The sequence below is a fragment of the Chlamydotis macqueenii genome, chromosome 2, assembly GCF_036417535.1.
Source record: "Chlamydotis macqueenii isolate bChlMac1 chromosome 2, bChlMac1.mat, whole genome shotgun sequence".
NCBI classification, from domain to species: domain Eukaryota; kingdom Metazoa; phylum Chordata; class Aves; order Otidiformes; family Otididae; genus Chlamydotis; species Chlamydotis macqueenii.
Window position 1 is genome coordinate 117,141,354 of NC_141557.1, and position 26,223 is coordinate 117,167,576.

Here is a 26,223-nt window from a genome sequence, read left to right on the forward strand (position 1 = left end):
GCATTATTTTGTGGAGGGCTTTCTACGAGTCTAATCTCCCCAGGCAAGGGTCATGTTTGTGTCCATTACTTATTCTCTTTGCTCTAGTGATCCTGCAGTCCTTCCATTGACTGCAATGGCAACGCTATTCATGGACTGACTCTAGGATTGGACTGTTTACTAAGCAAATAATCAGAATCAGCAGATTTGGAGTCATATGGGCACCCAATAAGCAGCCTGTTTTGTTGTAGGATTGGATATAAAATCCCAAATCCCCTCAGTTCCTAGCTGCTGGCGCCAAGGCTCACTAACAGCAAGCAGAATGGCCTTTCACTCTGTGCTCTTTGTTTTCTTAGCTGGACTGGTATTTTTCTCTGAAGCTGCACCACTGGTGAGTCTCTTTTTATTCAAACTCAATCATTACAAGAATGATAATCTAGATTTTCTAGCTGACTAGCATCCTCGTCATCCATGAAATTCTATAGCCATTAGGCTTTGCTGAAGTGATATTTTACTACCATTTTTCAAGTAGCTTCCTAAGAATTCTTAAAAATTCTTTTTTTTTTTTTTTTTTTTTTTGCCATTTACCCATCTATTTTAGGATATTAGGAAAGCATCAGCGATCTAGGAGGTTTGACCTTTTATTTCTGTTTCTGTCAGTTCATGACTCACATCCTTTATCTTCAATATAGAGGTAGCTTTACCTTCTTCACCAAACAAGTGCTTCTCTAAAGCACTAAAAAAATACTTCTGAAATATGACTAAGGATTCCTTATAGTACAATGAGGCTTAAGAAACAATATTCTTTCAGCCCTAGGGATGTCATGGGTATTACTTTCTTGGTTTCTTAGGCCAACATACTTGCCCGCACTTCTAATAATTTACTATTTTCTTATTTGTGACCTCATTAAAAAAGGTATAATTTATAACATTTCCCCAGGGCCATGTGCAACTCTAGATATTTATCAAGCAATCCATTCGGGGGTGTGTGTAATAAAATTATCCGTACAAAGCTCTAAGATACTCTGCTTTAAGAAACAGGTGTTTGCCAACTACCTTTGGATACCATTTGGCAAAAAGAACTTGCTTTTAAGTCAATGTTAATTCCGCAACAAGAATCCATCTTTTCTTTGAAAGAGGGTTTTTGCAGGGCTGGTGAACAGCTCCTTTACAACCTCTCCTGCTTTCCCCAAGGTCTCCCATGGCTCTGTTGATTCGAAATGCCCTCTCATGGTGAAAGTGCTGGATGCAGTCAGAGGGAGTCCAGCAGCTAACGTCGCCGTCAAAGTTTTTAAAAAGGCTGCAGATGGAAGCTGGCAGGACTTTGCTACCGGGTAAGTTATGTGGTCTTATGGAGCCATTTTCAAGGCGCCTCAGACAAACAATTGAGAAACAAAGGGAATGGAGCTCTGATCAAAAAAGCAGTATGTTTTCTAGCACGTGTCACACTACCACTGTTAATAGCATGCGAATTCCAGTCAAAAATCCATCAGATTCAAGTGGAACTTATGCATGACTGAAACACATGCTAACTGCAATGTTAAGATGCTTATCTCATCTTTTAAAGGAATTGGTTTAATAATTTATTTTTCTCCTAGCTTCAGTACTATCTTTCCTTTCTATAAAAAGAAAAAAAAAAAGTCTATTTACCAGAATTTTGTAAGTAATCCAGACTAACCTACTCTCTTCATATGCAATGGATACAGAGCTGTATTTGCAGTCACATACAAAATCTTCTTTATAAGCTTTGTCTGTAAAGATGCAAATAATAAGCGCATTAGTCATCTTCTCCTGGGTAGAAAACATGCTAGTTGGAAGAAACTCCTTGACCAGAAAGTTTTAAAGAGTCCCACGGAAGCACAGAGACACAGAAGCACAATCTCGGCATTTGTTTGTGGTCATTTCTACAGATCTGCATGGCTTTTGCTATAATGACAGCTTAATACTTACAAAGCATCCTCAGAACATCACTAAGGAGCAGGCAACAATATTATCATCTTCAGTCTGTAGGAAAACAGAGGTAACAGAGGAGTACAGTTTACTAAAATTCAAATAGGTAAGGTATTTAGGCATTTAAGTTTCAACAACTCATTGAATCTGATTTTTAAATAAGAGAAGTCTCTAGTAACAGCAGGATATTCAAACACAGCACAAGCATGGACAGGAGCCACCAGAGCATCCAGCTGTCTTTTATGAGGATTTTTATAGCATGATTTACATAAAAGCTGCAGAAATAAATAGAGGAGAAGACTATAAGGAGAGAGATACCTTTCTATCCATCTGAGGGTTTACTTTTATAAAGCTCAAAACTTTCCCCACTGAAAAGGAACAAGTCAAGTTAGGAGATTGGAGGAGAAAGAAACACCTCCACTCCCAAATGCTGAGTGTTAATCTAGGAACAAATGACTCTCAGAATGGAGTTATATACTTCGACGAATGGAGAAAACCCATTAAAAATGACATGGTGTTTTCCAGGAAAGTGGAGTCTTTAGTGAGTATTTATGCCATTATTAGGAAACCCAGATTATTTCAAATGTTCCATCAAGTGCTCTTGAACATGTAATGCACAATAGAATTTACAGAGGAATAGAATAAATGCAACATCAGTGTTAAATGCTTTCACTTTGGGGACATAACAGTGTTTTCTTCTTCAGTTTAAAATGCTGCTTTCAAGAAGCCCAAGGAGACAAACCTCACAGATGTTCTTATCCAACCTCTGTTGACACTTTGGTTCAGTACACCCTTGAGAAAATCAAATCACTACTTCTTAAATATAAGTTGAGAAGATTAACCTTAGGCAAGCAAGAAGTATTTTGCTGGGGGAAGGTAGTGGAGGAACATTAAACCACAATTTTTATTGCAGGTAAAGATTTTGACATTTCCCTTGACTTGCATTTTAACCAAGGCTGTTTTCAGCAACAGACTTTAGACGATGACATTTGCTTGAACTGTTTTTTCACATGTGGTTGCAATTTTTTTTTCATTTGGGAAAATTAAGAGTTTCTCTGGGTTAAACAATATGGAAATCTGAATGCAATCAAGGAGCACAGTCTGTTACTACTCCTGTCAGGTTAGTAATATTTTTAAGTTACAGTACCCTAGCAGATGCATATGGAAAAGTTATGTTTTGCACAAATGTCTATAAAAAGTTATTTTTGTACCTTGTTGTTTGTGTTTACTTTGTTAACACATTTTAATGAATTAAGCAAATGCACCTAGCAACTACTGAATTTGCAGTAATATTTAAAAGGCAGGGAGGAAGTTAGCATAGCAACAGCTGACTTTATTAAAGAGGCTTATTCCAAAATCAGTCTAGCCAAAAATATGCAAGAAGAGATAACCCAAGCTGAGATGCACTCCAAGGAAGGCTGTAGGGCACAGAGACCTGGGAAGCATGTGATTTGGCTTCTGTATGAGCTCCTCTCATGACTATCTTCGACCTTCTCACTCCTCACATGTTTTTGGAAATCTAGGTCTTACCACGTAGTTCAAGAATTGCATTCACCAAACATAGTTCTCATGTCACCTAGTTTGTAAATCGTAATAAAAGAAAAGAAAGACTGCAACATATCTGAAGTGGTTCCCCCCTATCCTTCTATTTTTAAAAAACTCTGAAATAACCGTTAATGTTCCCAAGATACTTCCTCAGCAGTCTGCATCTGAGGGCAGAGTTTATTTCAGTGCACTTTGTGTCCCAAGACTTCATAAATGTCATTGCACAGACAGTGTAGATGTAACCTGATCACAATATACAACTAAGGTCTAGAGAAAAAGAGGATCAGGACTGCAGTCTAGGCAGGAGCCATAATAACTTAACCAGCGGTTTACAAATTTTTTTTTCTGGAAAAGCACAGCTTTTTTAACTTAACTGTCCATCTTACCGCAGACACTGGCCTTCCACATCCTATTAAGAGTAAGCAACTACAATGTATTTATTCCCCTACTCAGACAGAAATACAAGTGCTGTTCAGAAGGAATCACTTGTAGCATTTTGCTACCCGGGCTGAACGGAGGGAATCCTCTGCCTTGTCCTAATCCCACTCAGGCTCTGAATCACACGCTGCCCTGTTGGATGTCAAGGCAGCAGCAATGCTGAAGGGTTTGCTTGTGAGATCACTTGCGTTGAATGGCTACCACTAAATAACTAAAATTACGGAAGTGCCATTAACTCCTGGTTGTGGGTGAGAGTCTTCAAGTGAACTCTTGCTTCCATTTTCCCAACTGTTCTAGATGGTTAACATCTGCGACTCTGGGTCAGCACCCATTAGGGAAAGCACCATTCAACTGCACCCACACTTTTCTCAAACTAAAACTTATTTGTTTACCTGAACAAAGATTTTGAGGCAGAGGCCATTTTTCCTTTTCATTGGTTTGTGTCTAGACTATCCAACTTATAAGCAGGTGTGTGTGAATTGCTAACTTGCACTCTGAACCCTTCTGCAGGATCTCAGCAATTCTGTTTCACAGTTTCAAGGACACTTGCCAATGGATTCTTCGTCCTTTCACCTTTTCACCTTTTCTTACAACAATATAGGTTAAGCCAGGAAGTACTAATTAAACCAAAAGAAAATAGATGTGTACACGGCACAAATTGCATGTGAGCCATGTTTCAAACAGGGCTTGGGTTTCCTGAAGTGTTGGTCTGTCCTGAACACAGTTGATTTCACTTGTACTGGGGCAGTGAGACTTTTGATAGTTTTCACAGTGCTAAACTTGAAATATAAGAAAACTTGAAAATTAGCATGGGATTTCCCATCCTGTTACTTCTTAATTAAAGTAAAGGCTTTGTTATTCAGATTTTTTTTATTCACTACCATTAACCAAAGATGACAAATAAAATTAAAGACGAGGCAGCAGTTGTGAAAGAAAAGCTGTAATAGCACAACAGATTCTTGTCTCTGATAAGTAGCATGTCACAGCTTTCTCCTCTTTCTCTCTCTCTTTCTTCTCAAACTTTTCTGTTTTCTGCCTAGACGACCACTCCTTGCCATGAGACAGGCAAGTTCCACTAGTTCTTCAAGTCAAGGCTTTCTTCATTTTTCCTTCAACTGCATCATGTGGCTATGAAGTGCTATAAATAGCACATAAATAGTTTCAGCAGAAAAGAAATAAAAACTGGTAAAAGAGTCAGAAATAAAATAAAAGCAGGGAAAAGAGATAAATGGAGTTTAGGAGCTAAGTACGTAAATAAAGCTGTCCTGTAAAGCTTGCTCCTTTTCAAACAAATGGGATGCAACACCATCTATATTTTCTTTTTGCTTATGAACTTCATTCACCCACAGCTGTGGGTTTTGGATGGGTGGTGGTTTTTGTTTGTTTGTTTTTCTTACAAGCTGAGTACATAATCTCTCTGAGCTGGGAATTCCTATTGTTCATTGACATGGCACCCAGTGGAAGAGGCCCCTGCTCTTTGGCCAAGGCATTGTAATTCAATTTAATAAAATCTTCTGATGCTAAATTGCTGTTCCAAGACACTACCACTCAGGGTCACATAAAAATGCATCAGTGTATAGCTGTAAAACTTATAGCTTCAGTGCTAGTAACCAGAGAATAAAATAATTTTCCCCTAAAATCTCTCTTCTCTCTTTAATTATAATTTGAGATTTGGCATCTTGCCTTTCATCATGACAATTCTTTTCCTAAGCCACTAATGTTCAGTTCCAGGCGGCACTCAGTACAAGTTAAACACGGTATTAAAAGACGAGCCTTAACTATAATCCCTACTACAGCAAAGAAAATTACTAACAAAAGCCATCCAGGTTTGATTTGTGATGTATATGAATGAGTTGGTAGCAAGGACAGGCTCTGCAATATGGAGACATACACTACATAGGAGGAGGGAATTATTTCAGATGATTAGAAACCATTCAATATAGAATTTGGCTGTGCAGCACCTCTGCTATTTAATATTCCACATTGACTGTTTCTGTTTAGCATCTAAATGACAGTATAAAACATTTATGTAGACATTTTACCATTACAGGAAAACCACAGAGTATGGGGAGATCCATGAGCTCACAACAGAAGAACAGTTTGTAGAAGGAGTTTACAGGGTTGAGTTTGACACCAGCTCTTACTGGAAGGGACTTGGCCTTTCCCCATTCCATGAATACGCTGATGTAAGTATTTGCAAACATACCTGATAACCTATATACTGTGTAGTGGCATCAGCTGGAAAGAACAAATACAGTCCTTTAATACTGAAGGAGCAGCATCGTTCAGTGAAATGGTTCACTACCACATTAAGACTGGCTAAATAAAGACCATATGTAGCTGGCTAAACCAAACGATGTAGCCAACTTCCCTGTAAATACTGGTACAGCTCTCCCAAAGTGGAGCTGTGCTCATTCAGACCACTAGGGACCTTTTTTCAAAAAGAGCCACAGTCTTCAAAAGTACACAGTGTTTAAAAAATAAACAAGGAAAAAAAAAAAACAAGGGAAAAAGAAAAAGACAGCTTTTGTTGTTGCTGAAGGAATATAGGGATTTGGAAACCATCAGGTCCATAAGTCTGAGGTGTGACTTCAGTCATTTAGGTCAAATAAACAATGCTCAAAAGTATCCTCTAAATATTGGGATGTCTGAAAGTTGCCAAAGCCTATGAAAGGGCTTCACTTTAAAAGGTGCTGAAAAGCACCTTGTTAAGATGGTTCCAGCTAGGCTGCTGAAGATATTTTTTTTTTTTACATAATAACCTACAGGTCAACAAATTAGCCTGCAAAGTGGGCAGAGTTCAGTGACTATCTGTGTACAAGGTAACTGAAGCCTACAGTCCTCATGTCCCAGCAGCTTAGGCTTTGTCAGGGCAGGGATGTAGGAAGGAACTGAGTAGTTCTCTTATAGAAAGTAAGTCATGATTCAGAAAATAGCTCAAACATTAGGCTAAAAACAGACAAAGAAAGTGTGGACTTAACCCAGCTGACAGCACTTTCATGGGAAAAGGACATCCCAAGTTCCAGGTACTGATTTGGAGAGCAGCAAATATGAATTATCTTAGGATAATGGTCTCTCCCTGTTCTGGCAAGTCTAGCTACTCAGTTTTTAATGCAAGAACTGACACATCACCAGCTGTGTTAAAAAACGAGATTGAGGCACTGAAATACAGACAGCAACTTTGGGCTCCAACTGCCTACCTTGCTTGGACACCTCACACAGAGGTTGTATTTAGGTTCACTAGATGGGATTTCACTTCTCTGTCTGTCTTATTAGTCATTTAAGACACCTCCCCCTCATCCTCCCATTCCGTATCACAAACATGCATGCCTGACGCAGGTGCTAGGTATCTCCACGTAGCTTCACCAGATCCAAGGCTCTTTGTCGACCTGGGTCCAAATCTCACAAATGTCTCAGTCTTCAGCGAGCATCACAGAGTAATGGGGAGCACTACCCTTCAGAAGGGTAAAGTAATCAATTGAACAGAACAGGCAAAGTAGTCTGCAGAGGAAATGGAGTGTGCTTCCTATTTCTTAATAAGGTAGTTTTGAATGTACATTGTTCATCGTGATCATAAGTTTTCTCTTTTCCAGGTGGTGTTCACTGCTAATGATTCCGGTCACCGCCACTATACCATTGCTGCTCTCCTCAGTCCTTTCTCTTATTCCACCACTGCTGTTGTCACTGATCCCCAGGAATAAACATGTACTGTCATTACACAAATACCCTCCTCCACTAGAACTATCGTAGGCTTTGAGGAGGAAGGTTTTTCCTACTACTAATGCATAACTTTTTGCTACGTTAGTTGTTTTTTTTTTTCATTTTGTAACCTGGCAAACTTCAGACAAGTCAATAAAATGTTACTTCTTTAAAACAGTTTTGATTCTATTTGTGAAGCTTTATTGTCTTCTAAGGTGTCATGATTTGTACTCAAGTGCAAAGGACATTTGGAAACCAAGCATGGCATATGGAAGCAAATTAACACTTGATTTGTTTATCTTCCTTCACTACCTTAAAAAGTCTCACCAAATGCATTGGCTTAAAATATGAAAGTTATTGAGTCGTGCTACCTTAAAAAAGTGTGTTGACAAACACATGTACTGGAGAAAGTCATCTATGCTACTCATAGTTTACATAGAGAAGCTAGTCTCACTATCAACTAGGTCACAGAGTAGGCAGGTAACATCCTGAGTACCTAGCAGCAGAACAAACAATGCAGAAAGACTGTTGAAATATTTATACACATACACACAGAGAGCAAAAAGAGTTAAAGCCTGTGCACCTTTACTTAAAACTTCAGGCAAACCTCAACACTCCCCATTTCAAGAGGGAAGTTTGCTGCTCAATCATTCTAGGGAATTCTGAAGCAATTTCAGTTAGCACCCTTTTTAACAACTTTGATCTTTAACCCAGCTGGTTATTGTATTCAGGTGCATTCCAATTAAATCTCTAATAAGTCAATTCTCCAGACATTATTTTAAAAAGTCCTAAAATAGAAGCATCATCTTAATAGTCTCTTCACATTTTTAGAAACAGTAAAAGGTAAGCTGTAGAGTGACTGTGATTCAAACAATGTTGTTAATAAACTGATCAAAGAGTTTGAGGGCTTCAGCAGTGATTTCTGTGGACTGATGGCCTATTGTATTTAAAATATCCTGAAGCAGAGGATTGTTATTTAAGGGGATTACATAAACTACAGAGATTGTTACTGAAATTACGCCATTCAAAAACCATCAGCACTCATCTGCCACTGACCTTGGAGTTTATCCCTACACCCAGAGCCTGCTGGGATGACTACACACCCAGTGAATTCACAAGTTACAAAAGCTTCTCTTTAATATTTCAGTATTTGGTTACTTTTCGATTTCTGGACACTACCACAGTTACACAACTCTTGTAAGCAGTGTAAATAGTTTGAGAACAGCATCCATATTAAAGCTTGCAGATTTCATGGGACCTTGCTATTCCAAGAGCTTAAAAATCAGTAGATTTGATTTGCAGTGGGCAATGCCCAGCCCTCAAAATAGGACGTATGTTCATGCAAATGTAGTTATTAAAAAAAACCCACCAAACTATGTTCTGCATGTAGTCATCTACCTGAGCACAGGATAAACTTAGTACGAGAGTGTATGTACACGTGTCTAACCAAAGATCAGAAAGGCAAAGTTTAATTTCAAGAAGTAACATTTCCCTAAAACGAAGCAGATGCTTCCGGTGGGAGCTGACTTGCAGTTGTACAGGGAAACTCCTGAGCTTGTACTGAATCTAAGGGACAAGTACAGTGATAGGACTTAAAACACTGTTTAACTGTGCTTCAGACAAGGATATGCTTGTTATCATGCTGGAAATCACAACTAACACATTTTTCCTCCAGCAGAACGTGTAAGATAAGTAGATAGCCCACACATTATCCACTTACCTTTTGTTAGAGGTGGAGAGAAGGCCACCCACCACAGAGAGAAATCTCTTAATAGATAAACACGAGTGAGTCAATTATGCCAAGCCATAACCAGAGAGAAATTCTCACTGAAATTGAAATTGACAAGTTGACAAGAAATTTGTATTTCTCTCAACTATATGAGATCTATATAGCATATTCCTCAACAAAAAGAGAAAAATAAAATAGAATAGACATTGTTTCTGAGAAAATAGATCACTTCAGTTGAGCTAGGCAATACTCACAATATTTCCACAGGCAATGATAGAAAAGACTTATTTTGCAGACAAGGTTCATGTTTGTATGGGTTACTTATTTTCTCATTGTTTACTAAGTAAATAGTATGAATTGGCATGTTGAAAGTCATATGAGTTTTCTGGTAAGTAGCCTCAGCTTAGAGGCCTTGATATAAAAATCACAGATCCTACTAGTTTCTACGTGCTGACACTGAGACTTCCTAGTGGTAGGCAAAATGGCTTTTCATTCTCTATTTCTTGTTTTCTTAGCTGGCCTGGCATTTTTCTCCGAAGCCGCACCACAGGTAAGTGTCTTAGGATTGAGGTCCTTCATACTGATATAGTCATAGCTTCTTTTTTTTTTTTTAATACTTTAATTAGTGTAAGTGAAAAATAGAATAGTCCATTTCATTGCAAGTATTTTGATTTTATGGTATGTATTGACTGTAGTTCTCTCCTACTGCTCTTTCTCTGGTCCTTCTTTCTCCTTCTACAGTGATTAGTGAGATGGCTGTACGGCTAGAGAAGCAGTACTTGTCATTAGACTCAGCAACTACATGAAAAACAGTGTAAGAAAGGAAAAAAACATCATATTCACTACACAAAAGCCTTGGGCCTGTTGAAAAACAGCTAATAGCCCTTGTAACAAAATGAACAAGCTCCTGTTGTGAGGGATTTTGTTTCCTGCTGGAGAAATGCCTTCTGTAGTCCTCTCCCTTACTGCTCTACCCACTACAGCTCTATCCCATGCAAGCAAGAAGGGATCTCAACAATCATTGATGCAAGCAAAGAACAGAGCCAAACCCAAGATTCCTCTTCCACATGGCTCACTTACTCCAGCAAAGCAAGCTAGAGATGCAGACACACCAGCCTGAAACTCTCCTGGAACAGACTTCTCTCTCTCTCTCCCCCTACTCATTCTTCCTCTCAAACTCAGATCTTCAGGAAAATGAATACCTAACCAAACTTTGTGAGGACATAGACTTTCATTGAAGGATTGTTGATCCCTGAAGGAAGGTTTTCCTCTCCTATCCCTGCATAGCTGCCAGGGGCTGACAAATCTGATCCAATATGGTGTTAAGAGAGAGTCCATATGTGGTGCTTATCAAGTTTACAGCAAAATTAAGATGACTCTATGGCAACAAGACATCAGAGGCTCTCAAATCCACAAAGCTGTACTCGAATTGCCTCTCCAAAACACAGAGAAAGAGCTGCCAGATTTTTTAACATTTGTACTATCCTTGATGATTTAATTATTTCCTGTTGAGGTCACAATTTAGTTGCAACTTCATGCTAGAGATTATGTGTAGCTAAGCCATGCCGAAGAGGAAACAGAAACGTGTTCTCACACACAGCTGCAGTGCCTCCCCAGCACACATGGCTACACTCCCCACGACAGCTCCTGACATCTTCCTCCCCAGCTCCCCCATATGCAGCTCCCAGAAAGCTTCAAACAACATTTCTGTAGTGCCCAGTGATCTTATTGAGGAAAATACGATATTTGCTGTAGATCTAAAGAATATTCCTTTCAGCTTTATTATGCGCCTTACTTACCTTTCTTACAACATAAAAATTCTCTTTTCCCACCTGAAGGATTCTGCTGACTCCAAGCATCCTGTTTTTATAAAAATTCTGGATTCAGTCCGAGGAATTCCAGCTCCAAATGTTCCAGTTAAGTTATACAAAGAAACTGCAGATGGATCTTGGGAACTGTTAAATTCAAAGTAAGTCACACCAAAATAATGAGTGAAAGAAGGGAAAGGCAATGGGAAGAGGCCAAATAATTGAAAAACATTCTCTAACATAAGATGTCTTTTTTACTCACAGGAAAGATAATGTAATATTGAATGAATTACATTTTATTTGCTGCAGATTGTCTTTTAACTGTACTAGTTTCAACTACCAAAATGGTTTTCTAATGCTTTATAATTACTGTGAGCATAAGAAACTATCCTTTAATTCAATCACCACCTATCTTCAATTTCATTACAATGAATTATATTACTTTCTAGTACTTAGCAATGAACTGCTGCATTGTTACCAGAAGAATCAGGGAGACTCTTTTAGCTTGTTTGAAACTAAGACTCTGGTTGAGAACCTTACCTTTATTGGCTATTTTCCTTGCTTCTAATTGGATTTTCCTTTCATACAACACCACAGCTTTAAAGAGAAAACACTGAACTGTTTTGAACATATACCACATCATATTTGATAGCCTTACTTGTCTCAAGAAAAAGGCATCAGCTGAAAAGAGAAAAACTGGGGATAAAGCTGTCTCACCGCCTCCCCCACAGAGAAGCAATTACATCTAAAATAAGAAACAGAGTCTCCCAGATATTTAAATGTTGCAATGTTGTCTAAAAAATGTAACTGTATAATTTCAAATGTAGATAACTTTTTAAAAATTGGCCTCAATTTTAATATATTTTAACACTTTTAAAACCTCAAAACCAATTTTTTTAAAGTATAACATGAAATTAAATTTAAAAAATTCTTAGTGTTACACAGAATGAACATTCTTTAGTCAACAGGCAACACCCCACTTCCACAATTCTTTCCCCAAGATATTTGTGAAGTCTCACCCAGGACCTTCTTTCCAGGTCTGTTAACCATCTACTCTACCTGAAAAAGTGAGACAGGGCTAAAGCTGACATAGTGCATGAATTTCAACCAGTGGGACCCTAGATTCAAATGCATTTGTAGAAACTGTAGGTAAGGGGCTCTTTGGTTTTGTAGAACAGTGGGTTAGCAGAAGCAACGGTGCTCTCATATGTGTTCCTGAAAAACATAACTACAGTAAAGGCTACACATATTTTACAAGGGAAGAAAGAGCAATCTATTCATGTTGTCCTACTTAAATTGCCTCCCACCCCTCAAATGAGAGGATAGCTTCACACATATTCTGGCACTGGGAATGCGTGTGATTTTCCATTAAGAGGGAATTCAGTTTACTTATCTTCAAAACTGAGCTTAGAGGCTTTATATAACGATACTTGGCTGAACAACTGGATGTTGACTGAAGCCTTAAAAACATACTTAACATCTGAAACAAAGAACAAATTAATCTTAACATGAGGGTTCTGAAAGTCATAATACTAAATCAACCTCTCCAGCCTTGTTAGTTTGTAAGTAATTGAATGTTAGCAAGTAATTCTGAAATGACTGTTCTCAGCTAAAGATACATTTAGTTTTAGCTGAGAAAGCTTACTAGAGAAATGAATAGTTATCTAACAATGACCAAATTATCACAAAGAAAAAATAGAGACATTTGAATGGATTAAAGAAAAGAAAAAATCTGATAACTGACTACAGAGCATCTTGTAAGACACAAATGGTGTTTTATGACTTCATATTTATAAGCTATATTAAAGCAAAAATTTTAAGTAATGCATTGGACAATAACTTAAAAAACATTAAATTCTTTATTTTTCTCTGCCTGCAATCTGAATAAAATATGTTCAGAAAAATATTTCGCAGCTAAAACACCAAACACTGGTTTGTGACTACTAAAATCAGACACTAGTAGCATTGTTATTTGTGGATAACCTACCCAATCAAAAACTTAGTATTATATAATATTTCACAGAAATAAGTTTCAACCATTAGACATGTTTGAGCGCTAGCATTCAATATTGGTTCTGGAGCCCCAAATTGGTTGGTGTTCAAAGGTCTATAGTTTCAAGCCAGTACTATGGCCTTGGATAGCGCTGATAGCATCTTCATATCAAACAAAACAATCTGTTTGTTAAGGATGGAAAACCAACTGATCAATACAGACAACAGGGAATTCCATAAGGCTACACTGTTGGCTGCCCTACAGTAATTTCAAATAGCAGATCTCAAATTTCAGACAGCCAACTGTAAAAAGTATTCATAGTGATAAAAAAACCTCAATGTATTTAAATAAATAAGAAAACTACGGAATAATCAAGAGAGTTGACCCTACTTACTTGCACAGTAAATGCATCATAGAGCTTCCACATTGCTTACAGCAGTGAAGTTTTCCCTCTGAGTGGGTTCATTTAATTAACTCCAAGACCCTGCCAAGAGCCTAAGAACAATAATGCCAGCTTTTGGCTCGCTCCCAGACTATGCAGAGTAGTGACATGGCAGGCAGCCATCTGCTGTGGCGATCATGGAAGCAGCAAATGCCAAGACAAGCTCTGAAGCATCCATAATGCAGATGGACATAAGCCATTCCAGATCAATAGGAGTATTCATCATATTACTTAAGCTACACAACATCACTCAAGTTCAATTGTTAAAAACTGTATTTTTCTCAGGCTTCTAACCAAAATATAAAAGTGCATTCTTCTGCCATCACACAGACAAACCAATGCCAACGGAGAGCTCCATGAGCTCACAGTTAAAGAACAATTTGTAACAGGGATATACAAGATTGAGCTTGATACAGCCTCTTATTGGAAAAGACTGGGCTTGAATCCCTTCCATCACCATGCTGATGTGAGTATTCGTTTTCTCCTGTACTTTAGTTGCAAAGAATAAAGATATCTTTTATGTCTAGGCTTCAGTTACTAATCACACATGTTGGAACCTTCTTTTCACTTTAAAATATTTTCACATTAACACTTTCAATTCACAGTCTCAAAGCTTTGTAACAACATACTCACGAATCTAATTACTAGCTTCCCCGTAACTCTCAATAAGCTCTCAAATGCACTACTTATGAAGAGGTTTTCCATCCTTCTACCTCTACTTAAATCTGTGATTCCTTTTGTGACTATTTCTAGACACCTGAGGGACAACAACAGGTGGAGTACTCTGTTAAATCTCCTGAGAAAAGGATTTTTCTGTCTTTTGGATCCAGTATTGGAATGGCTGCAGACAAAGCTTATAATTTAGATTTTTAAAGATAATGGAAGTATGAACCATGTTTTGGATGCTTGGATCCTCAGTTCATAACAGAAAAAAAAAAAGTATTACAGGTATTTTTAGTTTGCATGGGACAGATCAACTGGTTTGATGAAGGTGGTTGAAACTAGGTACCAACTGAGGCCAGCTGCAGGGTCTGGGACTCCTTAGGCGCTGTCGCCCTCCACAGCATTAGCCCTTTCATATGACGTTTCAGCAGCAGTCCTGCAAAGTTGTTTGCAGGACTGTGACAGATCAGCAAGCACCACCAGCTGTACAGTTTGCAACTGCTGCTCAGGCAGCCATTCCTCATCTCCTTGGAGAAAAGGTGGCAAATGCCTGGGTTAAATTTTGTTTCTGCCTCCCTGAAATGCATGAGAGATGAAATTCTTATTCCAGACAATAACGAAAGTTAATGCTGGATAGTCTTGCCTTCGGTGACAACTGAAATAAAAAGAGGTAAGACGAAAGATTTACAGCGTGCAAGTAATTATACATCAAGATAATGTTTCAGTTTATATTCCAGACTAAAAATGAATTTAATCCAGAGTGCAAGAGCCTCCTTTCTTAAAAATAAGCCTCAGCAGGATCATGTTTTGCCCAGTTCACGGGTTGTTTCATAGGCATCTTTTCTATTAATGTTGAAAGGAGCCCAAGCTATGCATCACAGAATGTTATTAAACTGGGCCTATTTTAAAAGTTGTCATCCATCATCTCACAACACAAAATAATCTGCTGTGTAGAGGGAGAAATCAAAGCACAGGACATGAGCCGAGTGGGGAAGATGTTAAAAGAGCTGTTGTGAATCATTCATACGTAAAGTCATTATCACATTGTGGTCAACAGACTAATGCAGTCCTTCTCTATCTACTAGATATGTAAGTAGGATTAAAGAAACTCATTGCTCCATATTTTGGCCTCATGATAGTTACTGTAGCACTATGTTTAATTCTGTTCCTCAAAGTTCAGGACTTCATAAGAGCAATAAAAATGTTCAAATACTTGAAATAATGCTTTTTTATTTCCTTTTTTTTTTTTTTTTTAAAGAAAATCAATGGGGTTCAATGTAGGTCTTCAATACGGAAAAAAAAAAACTTGTTGCCATTTATGAATACGAACAAGGAAATCCCAATTTGGATAATAAATATATTTGATAAAATTTTAAATAAGTGATATGTATGCTTTTAAGAAAGGACATTTATGTGGGAGAACCGTGTATGACAGGTAGTCACAGATCACACTGATCAAGTCACCATAAGAGAAGGTATTTCCAAAGTTCCAATGTTTCCATCTGGGCTCTTATCTAGAGATCACTTCTCATTCAACTTGTATTTGTTTTTTTTCTTTTTCCAGGTGGTGTTCACAGCTAATGATTCTGGTTATCGACATTATTCCATTGCTGTTCTCCTCAGCCCCTTTTCTTATTCAACTACAGCAGTAGTTAGTGAGCCAGTGGAATAGAAGCTGACATTAAGCATGAAAATTTAGACATGTAAATTAAAATTTCCAAAAATGATAAAAAAATGATAAAAACTTCATTTCTGTCTGTATCAGCTTTACATTTCATAGCAAATCACAAAGAGTAACAGTCAAGTTGTTTATTCACTTTGTTAACTTTAGGAAGAACGCATATTGACTTTGTTTTCAAATACTCTTTTGAATAAAAGTATTCTGTATTTCTGTATTATCTAAGCATTGCTCTTCTGAATAGAAGTTTAGGGTTTGAAAAAACACATTAAGCTTAGAAAAAAAATGCATTGAAACTCCATTACTGAGAATCTGAGAATAAACCAAAGTCTTCTATGAAGTTAACAAGCTACATTCCTTCTGGCAAAGAAAGCAAACAAAACACATCTGAAAGGTGTCTCACGAAAAGTATGCACACAGGAAAAGCAATCCACCATCTACCATCATCTGTACTTTATTAGTGAAGCCCACAACAGATGAACTCACATGGGAATAGTACCCAGGGCCCCACATAATCATCAGATAAATTCACTTCCCAATTCTGATTTTTAAGATATAGAAGCAAAAGCAACTTTGAAGTGACAGCAAGATTTCCAATATATTATCACTGGTGACACTTTCAAGGAGAGTCTGTATCCAGTGTTGGAGGAAAGTATATCCATCAAACATATTTGACACTTACTAGTGTATTTTCAATAAAATTCTGCAAATAGCTTTGTCCACAGTTGAAGTACTTCCAAAAATTACTTGCCTCCCTCTAACCATCAGACACTTTTTAAACAGCTGTAAGAGATAAAGAAAAATAAGGATAATCGATGATTCCTGAGAAAAACAGCTCCCTATTTAATGCCAGAAGAAATAAGGATGAATCCTTTTAGTTCACTTTCTTGTTATCCATATATAACAAAGATTACTCCTAAACAGACATTAAAGAGCCATTAGGAGATTCAACAGATTAGCAACCCTATCTTGGAAAAGGACGTAAAAAAACGTTGACTCATTTAGCCTAATAAAACCAAAAGCTGAAAGTACATCAGTACCAACAAAGGGAAAACGATTTGTTAGCCTAAGGCTTAATCCCATCACAGCCTAACCTGATGTATTTGCTGGCCAGGTGTCCCTTCCTTTTTTTGTTACTTTGAGGAACTGAGCACTAGAAAAATGAGCACATTGTCTATAGGCAAAACAAAGATGACACGTTCTCCATAGAGCCTCAGAATAAACAAACGAACGCAATCTTTAGAACATTGTATTTCATAAAAGACAATGATAAAAAAGTACAAACATTTTCATGAACAACAAAAATCAGAACTATGACAGTACACAGGAAATTCCCAGCATTTGTTTCAGTGCATTTTTCATTAAGCCTATCTTGCATACCTCTATAAATACAATAATCTTAAGTACACTTCCTCTTGCTGATATGCAATGGATCCTTTTAATATTTTTAAATAACTGGCTCATTAGTAACCCACTACAACATAGTCATTAGTAAATATGATAGAAAAATATACTGGCAAGATCCAAGAAAAAGGACATTTTGCACTTGCTTTTCAATATACTGTCTATTGTAAAATGGATTTTATATTTTATATTCTCCTACTTAAATTTGAAATACAGCAAATGGGGTTAAGAGTATCTTAGCATATCAACCAGACTCCACTGTTAATAATTCTGTAATGTTTTTACTTGTTAATTTGCAAGACCTTCAGAATCTTGTAAAATACCCCTTCTTTCTTCTCCCTCCATGTTAATTCCTTGAAGAGAAGACGTCCTTAATTTGCCTTGTCAGCAATGTAAAAGGCAATATGACCTGCTTCTCTCTACATTTTACAAGAATCATGAAAATATCAAAAGGAATGTGCACAACTCTTAGTTCTGCATCGCATTTATTTTGTTTGAAGGCACTGTCTATGTTAAAATTCACTACAGAATAATACTGAGTTCAAGCAGGTAGTATACAAACACTATTTTGATGTAATTTAAGATGGCAACTTTTAAAACTTCCCAACAAAGTGATAAAAGCTATTTAGAGAAGAGTGTTTGTTAACAATTCATAACTTAACATCCATCACTTTGGGGCACTAAAATGTAAACTTTTTAAGAACTCAGCTATATGTCATAATCCATTCACATACTGGTTTAAGTCACATTTTTCTAAGACCATACATGATTAATCACTTAGAGCTGTAAAGTTATATTAGTTTAGCCACAGCATATGTGTAATATAGTATGTATATATGTATGTATATATACATATATATGCATCTGAATTTTTAAAAATTGCACATTAATTTCACAGGATGTCTAACAAATGGGCACAAAAGCATGCTTCAGAAAACAGTACAGACCTACAGTACCAAAGGATGTTTCATAATCACAGGTGTTAAATTGTAGGTGAATTTGTACTGAAAACCAGAAATCACTTCAAAATTACACCAGGGATTTAAAAATTTATTCAATAGTGCTTAAAGAATTGTATTAATCCGTTATGAAAGAAGACTAATTTTATTTGGAAGATATAATTGTTCATAGAGTGTATTAATTATCTCCCCTTTATCCATATGCTTCAGAATATTCTATACATTCAGTTATAGAAAAATATATCAGGAGGTGATCAAACCACTTAAGCATGCTTTTGAAGGATGTTTTGTTCACTTTATGCTCACTTTTTATTATTTTCATTGCATTACATCGTTCCTAAAGCATATTAGATTAACCAGTATATTTTAAGGAAACTCCAATGCGGTTTAAAATATCCCTTAAAATTGTTCTCAACTACTTAAATTAAATCATTACATTTCTACTAAATATCTAGGATATCTATAAGCTCGTAACTTTACTGAATAATGGCAAGGGCAAAATTTGCTGCTGGGATGTCAAAGAAATAAAAGGTGGTTATGGCAAACAAACTCAAATATACAAAGCACCACACCATCTGTGGCAGTAATTCATGAAACCAACACATAGTAATGAGTTAACATTAGTATTCCTTGTCAACACTCTTACAGAACACTCTATGGATAAACAATCCTTATTATGTACTGCTTTCCATTCTTCATGGGAGCAGAAGTCAGTCTTTGGTTCCTAAAGAGTTGAGTAACTGTGACAAACAAAACAGTTTAGTAGATCTTGGTCAATATCTTTGCATTAACATAGAAAATAAATTATCCGGTCCTTTTCCTTAGTATTAACAAGGGATGTAAAAAAATATTAGGAAAAGATAATAATGCTTAGTGATGGGATACTTTTAGGTAGCATAACATTACAAGCAAACAGAAAATAAAAAGATAAGTTTTTCATTATAAGCCAAGGAAAAAGGCTAGTTAGTCATACATACAACACCACAAAAATAGAGAAACAGACAAGATTAATCCTTAGTGGGAATGCGCAGCCTCAATCTCATTTAAAGTCATTGACTTGAGGATACTTAGTGCATCATAGAAGCACTCAGCACTCTACTAGAACAGGCTCTTAAATAGCTATATTGATTAATATATTACTGGTGGAATTTTAAAAAGCACTTGGGATTGGCCTGCTTTCAGTTCCACTTATGCCATTATCATCATCATCAGAACAGTTTGACCAACACAGTGGTTCTGAAAATCCCACACTGCAAGCATCAGAACTATTAGAACTATGTTTTATTTGTTTTATTATTTTCTTAAAAATCTAACTTTAATATTCTTCCAATGAAGACACATTTTTGGCTCTTCTGATTTTGGAAGAATAAAAGTGCTGTTTACTAGGATTAAAAAAAAAAAAAAAAAAAATAATAATACCAAAATACTGTACGCACCCAGACACATTTTTTTAGGCATTAAAATCCCTGACATTAACACTAGTGGCACACTTGGAAACAGTTAAGAGTTCCTGTAGATCATAATACGTAACAACTGCAAGATTTTCCATAATACACATGCAATATGCATATAAATAGGATTTAGATGGCAGGCAGGGTATCATACAATTTTGCTCGCAATAAATAAAATTAAAAGCTTTCTTTCTAGCAAGTTCATATAAGAAAATGATTTTTCTATATAGATATGCAGAAGGCCTAGAGCTCAAAACTAGTATAACAGTTTACAGTCATAGCTGGCCAACAATTAATATTTCCTTCATTTCACATAAGGTATAACCTTTTTTAAGCATACTTACATTTTACACTTGTTCTTTCATGCTAACAAAAACATTCCTACAGAATTCAAACAAGAACACACTCAAATACATACAGAAGCATAAAATATTGAGCAATTTAAAAGCAATGTACACACATTAATTTACATCACATATTTACAAAACACAATTTAAAAATAAAAAAAAAAAAAGCATTCATTTAAATACACGGGGGTGGTTTAGTATAAAAAATTATTGGAAGAAGAGGCCTCTGTCCCTACTTCCAGAGAAGCTACAAGTCTGTTTTCTGCAGTTTATTTAGTTGAGTGGTTAAGATAGAGAATATGAAGAATGAAGGCTTGAACAGTAGTCTCATGCTGTAAACATCTGAGTGGTAGCTGCTGGCTTTTCTTTCAGAACAGAACGCATGGTACATACAATCACTTTACTTCTCATCCCAAATAAGTATCATCAAATGGTCAAAAATCTCTAATTCTAAGCTGCTGTTTGTTGGTTTTGTTTTGTTTTATAGTGTCTATTAATAGCTTCCAGTGTTAAAAGTTTATCCTAGTAGGGTAGCTTGTCATTCCACTTCCATCAATAATCTCTAACAGGAGCAAGTTCTGGTATGAGATTAACAGTTATATTTTTATACAATCTACTGACAAGTATTTTAGGAGTATATATTAAATTGTTCAACCCATCAATATACTGACGTTCTCTGGAATACCTCAGAAGTTTGTACCTGCAGAGGGAGTTGGAAGAAGAAAACATGAGAAAGATTTGCAAGAAACAATTCAATTGATTAGACATGATACTGTAACAGTCAATTTTGAGATATGCTTCAAATTCTGAAACTACCTCTCAGGCACTTGTAATTACCAAATTACCTACCTAAATTTTAAAAATAAGCCACATGCTGGTTTTTAATACACTTAGATTTTATGTTCACTTTTAGTCTTAATGTTAACTTGTATATAACAAAGGCGGCATTTAATACATATACTTTTAATGGTCTCAAACTAGAGTGATTTTTAAAGAACATTCAATTCCTTCATGTTCTTTTGCTATAAAACTCAGAAGATTCAGGAACCTTCACTGTTCATCATTATACATTTAAACATCTGATCTGTTTTTCATTTAATTCTTGAGACTCCTGCATTTGCAAACATCTAAATTTGATGCGATTAGAAAAACAGTTCACCTTCCCCCTTCCCTAGGTTACCAGTATGTACATTTTAGTTTCACATCACATATTTACTCATGTCTACTGTACATGTCTATTTTAAAATCATGAATAAACCAGAAAATAAAGACGTTCCCAGAAACAGTGACACTCATTAATAGAATTGATCAGTATTTCTCATTATCTGAAATAAACCTGAAATTATCTGAAATAAACCCCTCATTTTGTGTTTCACATTCTAATTTTTAGGTGTAGCTGATCTGCTGCATTCTGGTTGCTATTCCAATCTAGGGCAGACTGAACCTACTGGCTAGTTAAAGTGTTTTACATCTTTGTAGCAAAATAAAGGAACCCCCAAAGAAAAAGCTCATGTCAACGTACGCAGGAAATCATAAGACCTGTATCTCAGCAAATAATTAAATATGATGGAAGAAGCCAATCCTGAGGAGTTTTAAAGTCTCTCTTCATGCAGGAGTAGTTTTCCCTAGCTGTACTGCCTCCTTTTGCACAATATCCAAATTAAACAACTAATGGAGCCCTGCTAGTACTACTGCCTAAAAAATTAAGGAACAGTAACATTCCGCATCAAAGATTATGATGATATCATCTCTGTCACACAAACTCAGTCACTCTCATGGTTAAATAAGAAATATCTGAACACCAAACATAACGCGTTTAAGAAAATAAAAAGTTTAGCCCTAAAGAGGGAATAACACTGATAAGCACTAACTGCTTATTTGCATGTTGGAAGATTTGCATATGTGTAAGAAAAAAATTTACTTCTTTAGCTCTAATATTTGAACAGTTCTCTGTTTTTCTTACCGTCCTAAAAACTGGACTTCACCTCTGTGATGATGAGGAATGGATTTGTACTTCCCTAAATCTCCCTCTGGTCTTGTTACATTGTATCCAGCATAGTGAACCCTACAGTATAATACAGAAACATTTGTATGAACAGTATTAAAAATACGCTTTTACAAGTTACAGCAAAAGTGAAAAAACACATCAAATTTTTAAAGCAAGTCTTTGCATTTACTGACATTCTCTCCCTAAAAATCCCCAAAGAACTCCTAACTCAAAAACTAAAAAAGCTGGGAAAACTAATGAAGTGTGAAATAGTAATAATTCCATACTTCATATTTCCTGCTTTGTTCTTAAAGCACAACAGCATAAAAATATGAAAATAGTAAGGAAAAAGAATAAAAACACACAAACTCTTCCTTTAAAAAGTATCTCTTTATATATAAAGCTTATGCAGACACTTAGTTTCAACAGCTTAACTGGATCATTTTACAGTTCTTTACTGTGAGCAGTTAGTAATACAATGTTGTCCATTGTCCAACTTGTGACTATCAATATAGTCACAAATTAACCTCTTTCTCAAACACTGCTCCTAAGACATGAAAGATACTTAAACTCATGCTTACTCTACACGTCTGTAGCATTGCATTCCACAATGCTAGCAGCAATACAGACATCCATTAAAATCAAAAAGCAACACAAAGAAGACTAAAAGAAATGAGACTAAATATGCTTCACACTGTTATCTGTTGTTATATCCATTATTTGTTACAAACCTATCTCTTAAAAGTCTGTTAATTGTCCCTAGGCCAAGAAAAAACCCACCATACTTACCCCATCAAATGATATGTTCTCATATTTCTAAAGTGAACTCTTTAGAAATGCTAGATTTTGTTCATTTCAAACAAATTTTAAAAAGGTAACATGTAACTGATCTCAAGGGGTGGATACCACAGAACAATGAGAAAGACATAAGCACTGAACACTCACCTGTTCCAAAGATCATCATCTTCTCCACCCCATCCCCAAAAGGCATTTGGAAACCCATTGATCTTCTTGAATTGTTCCACTGTCAGTCCACTTACACCACCAAAGAATTCATTGTATGGAAGACTGAAAACAAAAGACAAATTCTGTATTATTAATTGAACTTAGATAGGTAGCCCTCTTTTTAAACACCTTTCCCCTCCAAAAAAAAAAAAAAAAAAAAAAAGGAACAACCTCAAACTAAGGACATGAATGGATGCTGAATGTATTCACTACGGGAAATTGAGTCACGAATAGCTGTCATTAAGTAACATATATGGAAATTGGACAAAATGCATGCAGTAGTGTCTGATTTGCATCAAAGGCACTTTTAGACTGTAGTCTCAATTAGTATCACCACATGAAACAAACGTCTATCACATATTTCAGATGGCTGATTTAGACTTAAATTTGAAGTGTAAAGTGAAGCCCTCAAACTATTGTATTTCGACACTATTAAACTGAAAGAAAACTCCCTTTAATCAACTGAAAAAATAAAAAATCAGTAATGCATTAATTCAGTAATTTTAATTCATTACTATATTCTATAGAACTGTTAAAACTTGATAGTAACAGTTTAACAGTACATGTTCAACCACAGTGAAATACATATTTATTTTTAAAAAAATAAATTTCCAGTTTTTAGAAGCTAAACTTTTCAATTAGAAGGATCTAAAGGCTTTTTTGCCAGTAAGCATTACTAACACAGTAATGCCAGTAAGTAATCACTAACACATATTATTAAGGAATAAGCAGCTGGCCAACACGAACAGCCACTATAGCTATATAACATAACATAATACTAAGGACCAGATGATGCGATTTCCAGTCCTCAAAACACTGTCAATCTAAAGAAAAAAATATAGATATATATTTAAGTATCTATATTTACTTCTGTCAATATTAACTTGCATCCTTGTTGTGGTTTTGTGAGTGAGGGGGGGCCTCACTAGTGAGTGAGAGAGAGACTGCGTAGTCTGGTCCCGATCGGGGCTGAACTATGACAATCCTTAACCCAGAAGCTGCTACAGGAAAGCATGTTCCTCTTTCAGAAACAACACACGATTTCATAAAAATAAAAGTAATTGAACATATCTCTCAGAAGACCCTTCCGAAACTGGAACCTTCAAGGAGTTAGGACTATCTACAAAAGGAGTTACCATTGCTTAGGACACAAGTGCCATACTGAAGGACAAATAACTCCAGAATACAAGGGCAAAGAAAAATACAATCATGTAATTTCTGATCTCTGTGGAAACAGAGGATTCAACTAAATCTTAATAGTTCTTGGGAAAGGCTGTTACTATATATCCCTTTCAATATTTAACTGAAATAACACATCTTCTAAAAACCCCTCAAAACTCCCTAAAACCAGACCCCATGTCCTCCAAACAACCAACAAAAACCCGCCAACCCAAAAGCAACCCACCAATCAAGAATAGAAACAATTTGGGTATAGAATCATAGAATCATAGAATGGTTAGGGTTGGAAGGGACCTTCAAAGGTCATCTAGTCCAACCCCCCTGCAAGGAGCACGGACATCTCCAACTAGATCAGGTTGCTCAGAGCCTCATCCAACCTGGCCTTGAATGTTTCCAGGAATGGGGCACCCACCACCTCTCTGGGCAACCTGTTCCAGTGTTCTACAACCCTCATTGTAAAAAATTTTTTCCTAATACCTAATCTAAATCTACCTCCCTCTATTTTGAAACCATTACTCCTCATCCTATCACAACAGGCCCTACTGAACAGCCTCTCCCCATCTTTCTTGTAGGCTCCCTTGAGGTACTGGAAGACCGCTATCAGGTCTCCCCGGAGCCTTCTCTTCTCCAGGCTGAACAGCCCCAACTCTCTCAGCCTGTCCTCATAGGAAAGGTGCTCCAGCCCTTTTATCATCTTCGTGGCCCTCCTCTGGACCTTCTCCAACTGGTCCGTGTCCTTCTTGTGTTGGGGGCTCCAGAACTGGACACTGTATTCCAGGTGGGGTCTCACCAGGGCAGAGTAGAGTATGACAATTTATGGAACTGTTTGAGGTTTTTATTCACATGTGTTTATGTGTGTGGTGAACATGCACTTTTTGTATATATACAGAAATATATATTTATTTTTATATTTTATAAATATGTATTTATATAGATAACTATTTCATAAACACATTTTGTAAATATTTGTATTTAGATGTTTTATAAATGCATACAATGACAGATGAAACCTCTTACATATTTATATGTGTTTATTTATATATTTTTAAAATCTTCAGAAGTTTGACTGCTAATTGTTTGACAACCTCAAGTCCGAACACACAGTCATGTTTTCAATGCATTGTTTTTGATCTGTCAGGTTGACTGGGTTGTCAAGCTGATAAACTTCACAAAAAAAATTTCAGGATGGCAGATACATACATGTAGCAAGCAATAAGCTGGAGCTTTATATAAGGTCATTAGAAGAGTGTCACGAGATAGCAGAGTGTTAAAAAGCAAGTGAACCATCATTAAAATGGCAGAAGGAAAGGAGGTTATCAAAACTGCAGGACTCACTACTTTCAACAAATTTCAATAGAGACTGAATACATCATACCAAATGGTCTAACAGTAAGAAAATCTTCTGTTTAAAAAGTAGTACAAAGCAGAAATAAATTGTAAATTTATGAGAAAATTAAGGAAGACATTTTTCCTGCAGTGTTTTGCTGCAGATTATCTGCTTATCTTTGTTAACAGCCATCACAAAGACTTGTGTAGCTAGAAGACTTCTAATATGCAAGGCAATTTTTTCCATACTTTAAGAATGTTTCTTTGTCTTTATCAAACAACATGAATAAAACTAATTACTTACATGTACATGTATTTGTCAAGCTTTGCTGCAAAATGGCGTGGCATTTCTCCACATCCATAATAATTTCGGTCATTTTCAGGTAAGTGATCCACATCATGAAATATTATGCAGTCCCAGGTAGCATCCTTCATAGCCTCTTTGAAACCAATATTAAAGAGCATTGCACGATTAAAAGGTTGTGTACCTGTCTTCAAACAGAAAACAAAGCAGACATTGTAAGAATCAAGAATAAAGAGACAAAATTTAATACGATGAGAAATAAATTTTCTACTACATAAAAAAAAAAATAGCATGGACAAAGATGCAATGGCTCTGGTTAGCACCAAATACATCAACT

General features: G+C 36.3%; 3 protein-coding genes across 3 annotated transcripts in view; 2 read left to right on the forward strand and 1 right to left on the reverse strand.

The window, feature by feature from the left end:
- Nucleotides 1–213: 213 nt before the first annotated feature.
- On the forward strand, nt 214–7,788 carry LOC104485599 (transthyretin). The gene is made up of 4 exons (XM_010128006.2): nt 214–370; nt 1,174–1,313; nt 5,963–6,098; nt 7,506–7,788. The coding sequence occupies exons 1-4, from the start codon at nt 302–304 to the stop codon at nt 7,611–7,613; spliced, it is 453 nt and encodes a 150-aa protein (XP_010126308.1). The 5' UTR covers nt 214–301; the 3' UTR covers nt 7,614–7,788.
- Nucleotides 7,789–9,759: 1,971 nt separating this feature from the next.
- On the forward strand, nt 9,760–16,144 carry LOC104485598 (transthyretin). Its single transcript, XM_010128005.2, has 4 exons — nt 9,760–9,890; nt 11,179–11,309; nt 13,914–14,049; nt 15,811–16,144. The coding sequence occupies exons 1-4, from the start codon at nt 9,822–9,824 to the stop codon at nt 15,916–15,918; spliced, it is 444 nt and encodes a 147-aa protein (XP_010126307.2). The 5' UTR covers nt 9,760–9,821; the 3' UTR covers nt 15,919–16,144.
- A 1,013-nt stretch (nt 16,145–17,157) lies between these two features.
- The window catches only part of B4GALT6 (beta-1,4-galactosyltransferase 6), a 33,444-nt gene continuing 24,378 nt past the window's right edge, over nt 17,158–26,223 (reverse strand). Inside the window, exons 6-9 of the mRNA XM_086742283.1 lie at nt 25,887–26,074; nt 23,018–23,140; nt 22,049–22,150; nt 17,158–20,785 (exon numbers count right to left, since the gene is read on the reverse strand). Of these exons, the coding sequence (XP_086598409.1) occupies nt 20,638–20,785; nt 22,049–22,150; nt 23,018–23,140; nt 25,887–26,074 (561 nt within the window). The 3' untranslated portion in view covers nt 17,158–20,637. The remainder of the gene's footprint in view (nt 20,786–22,048; nt 22,151–23,017; nt 23,141–25,886; nt 26,075–26,223) is intronic.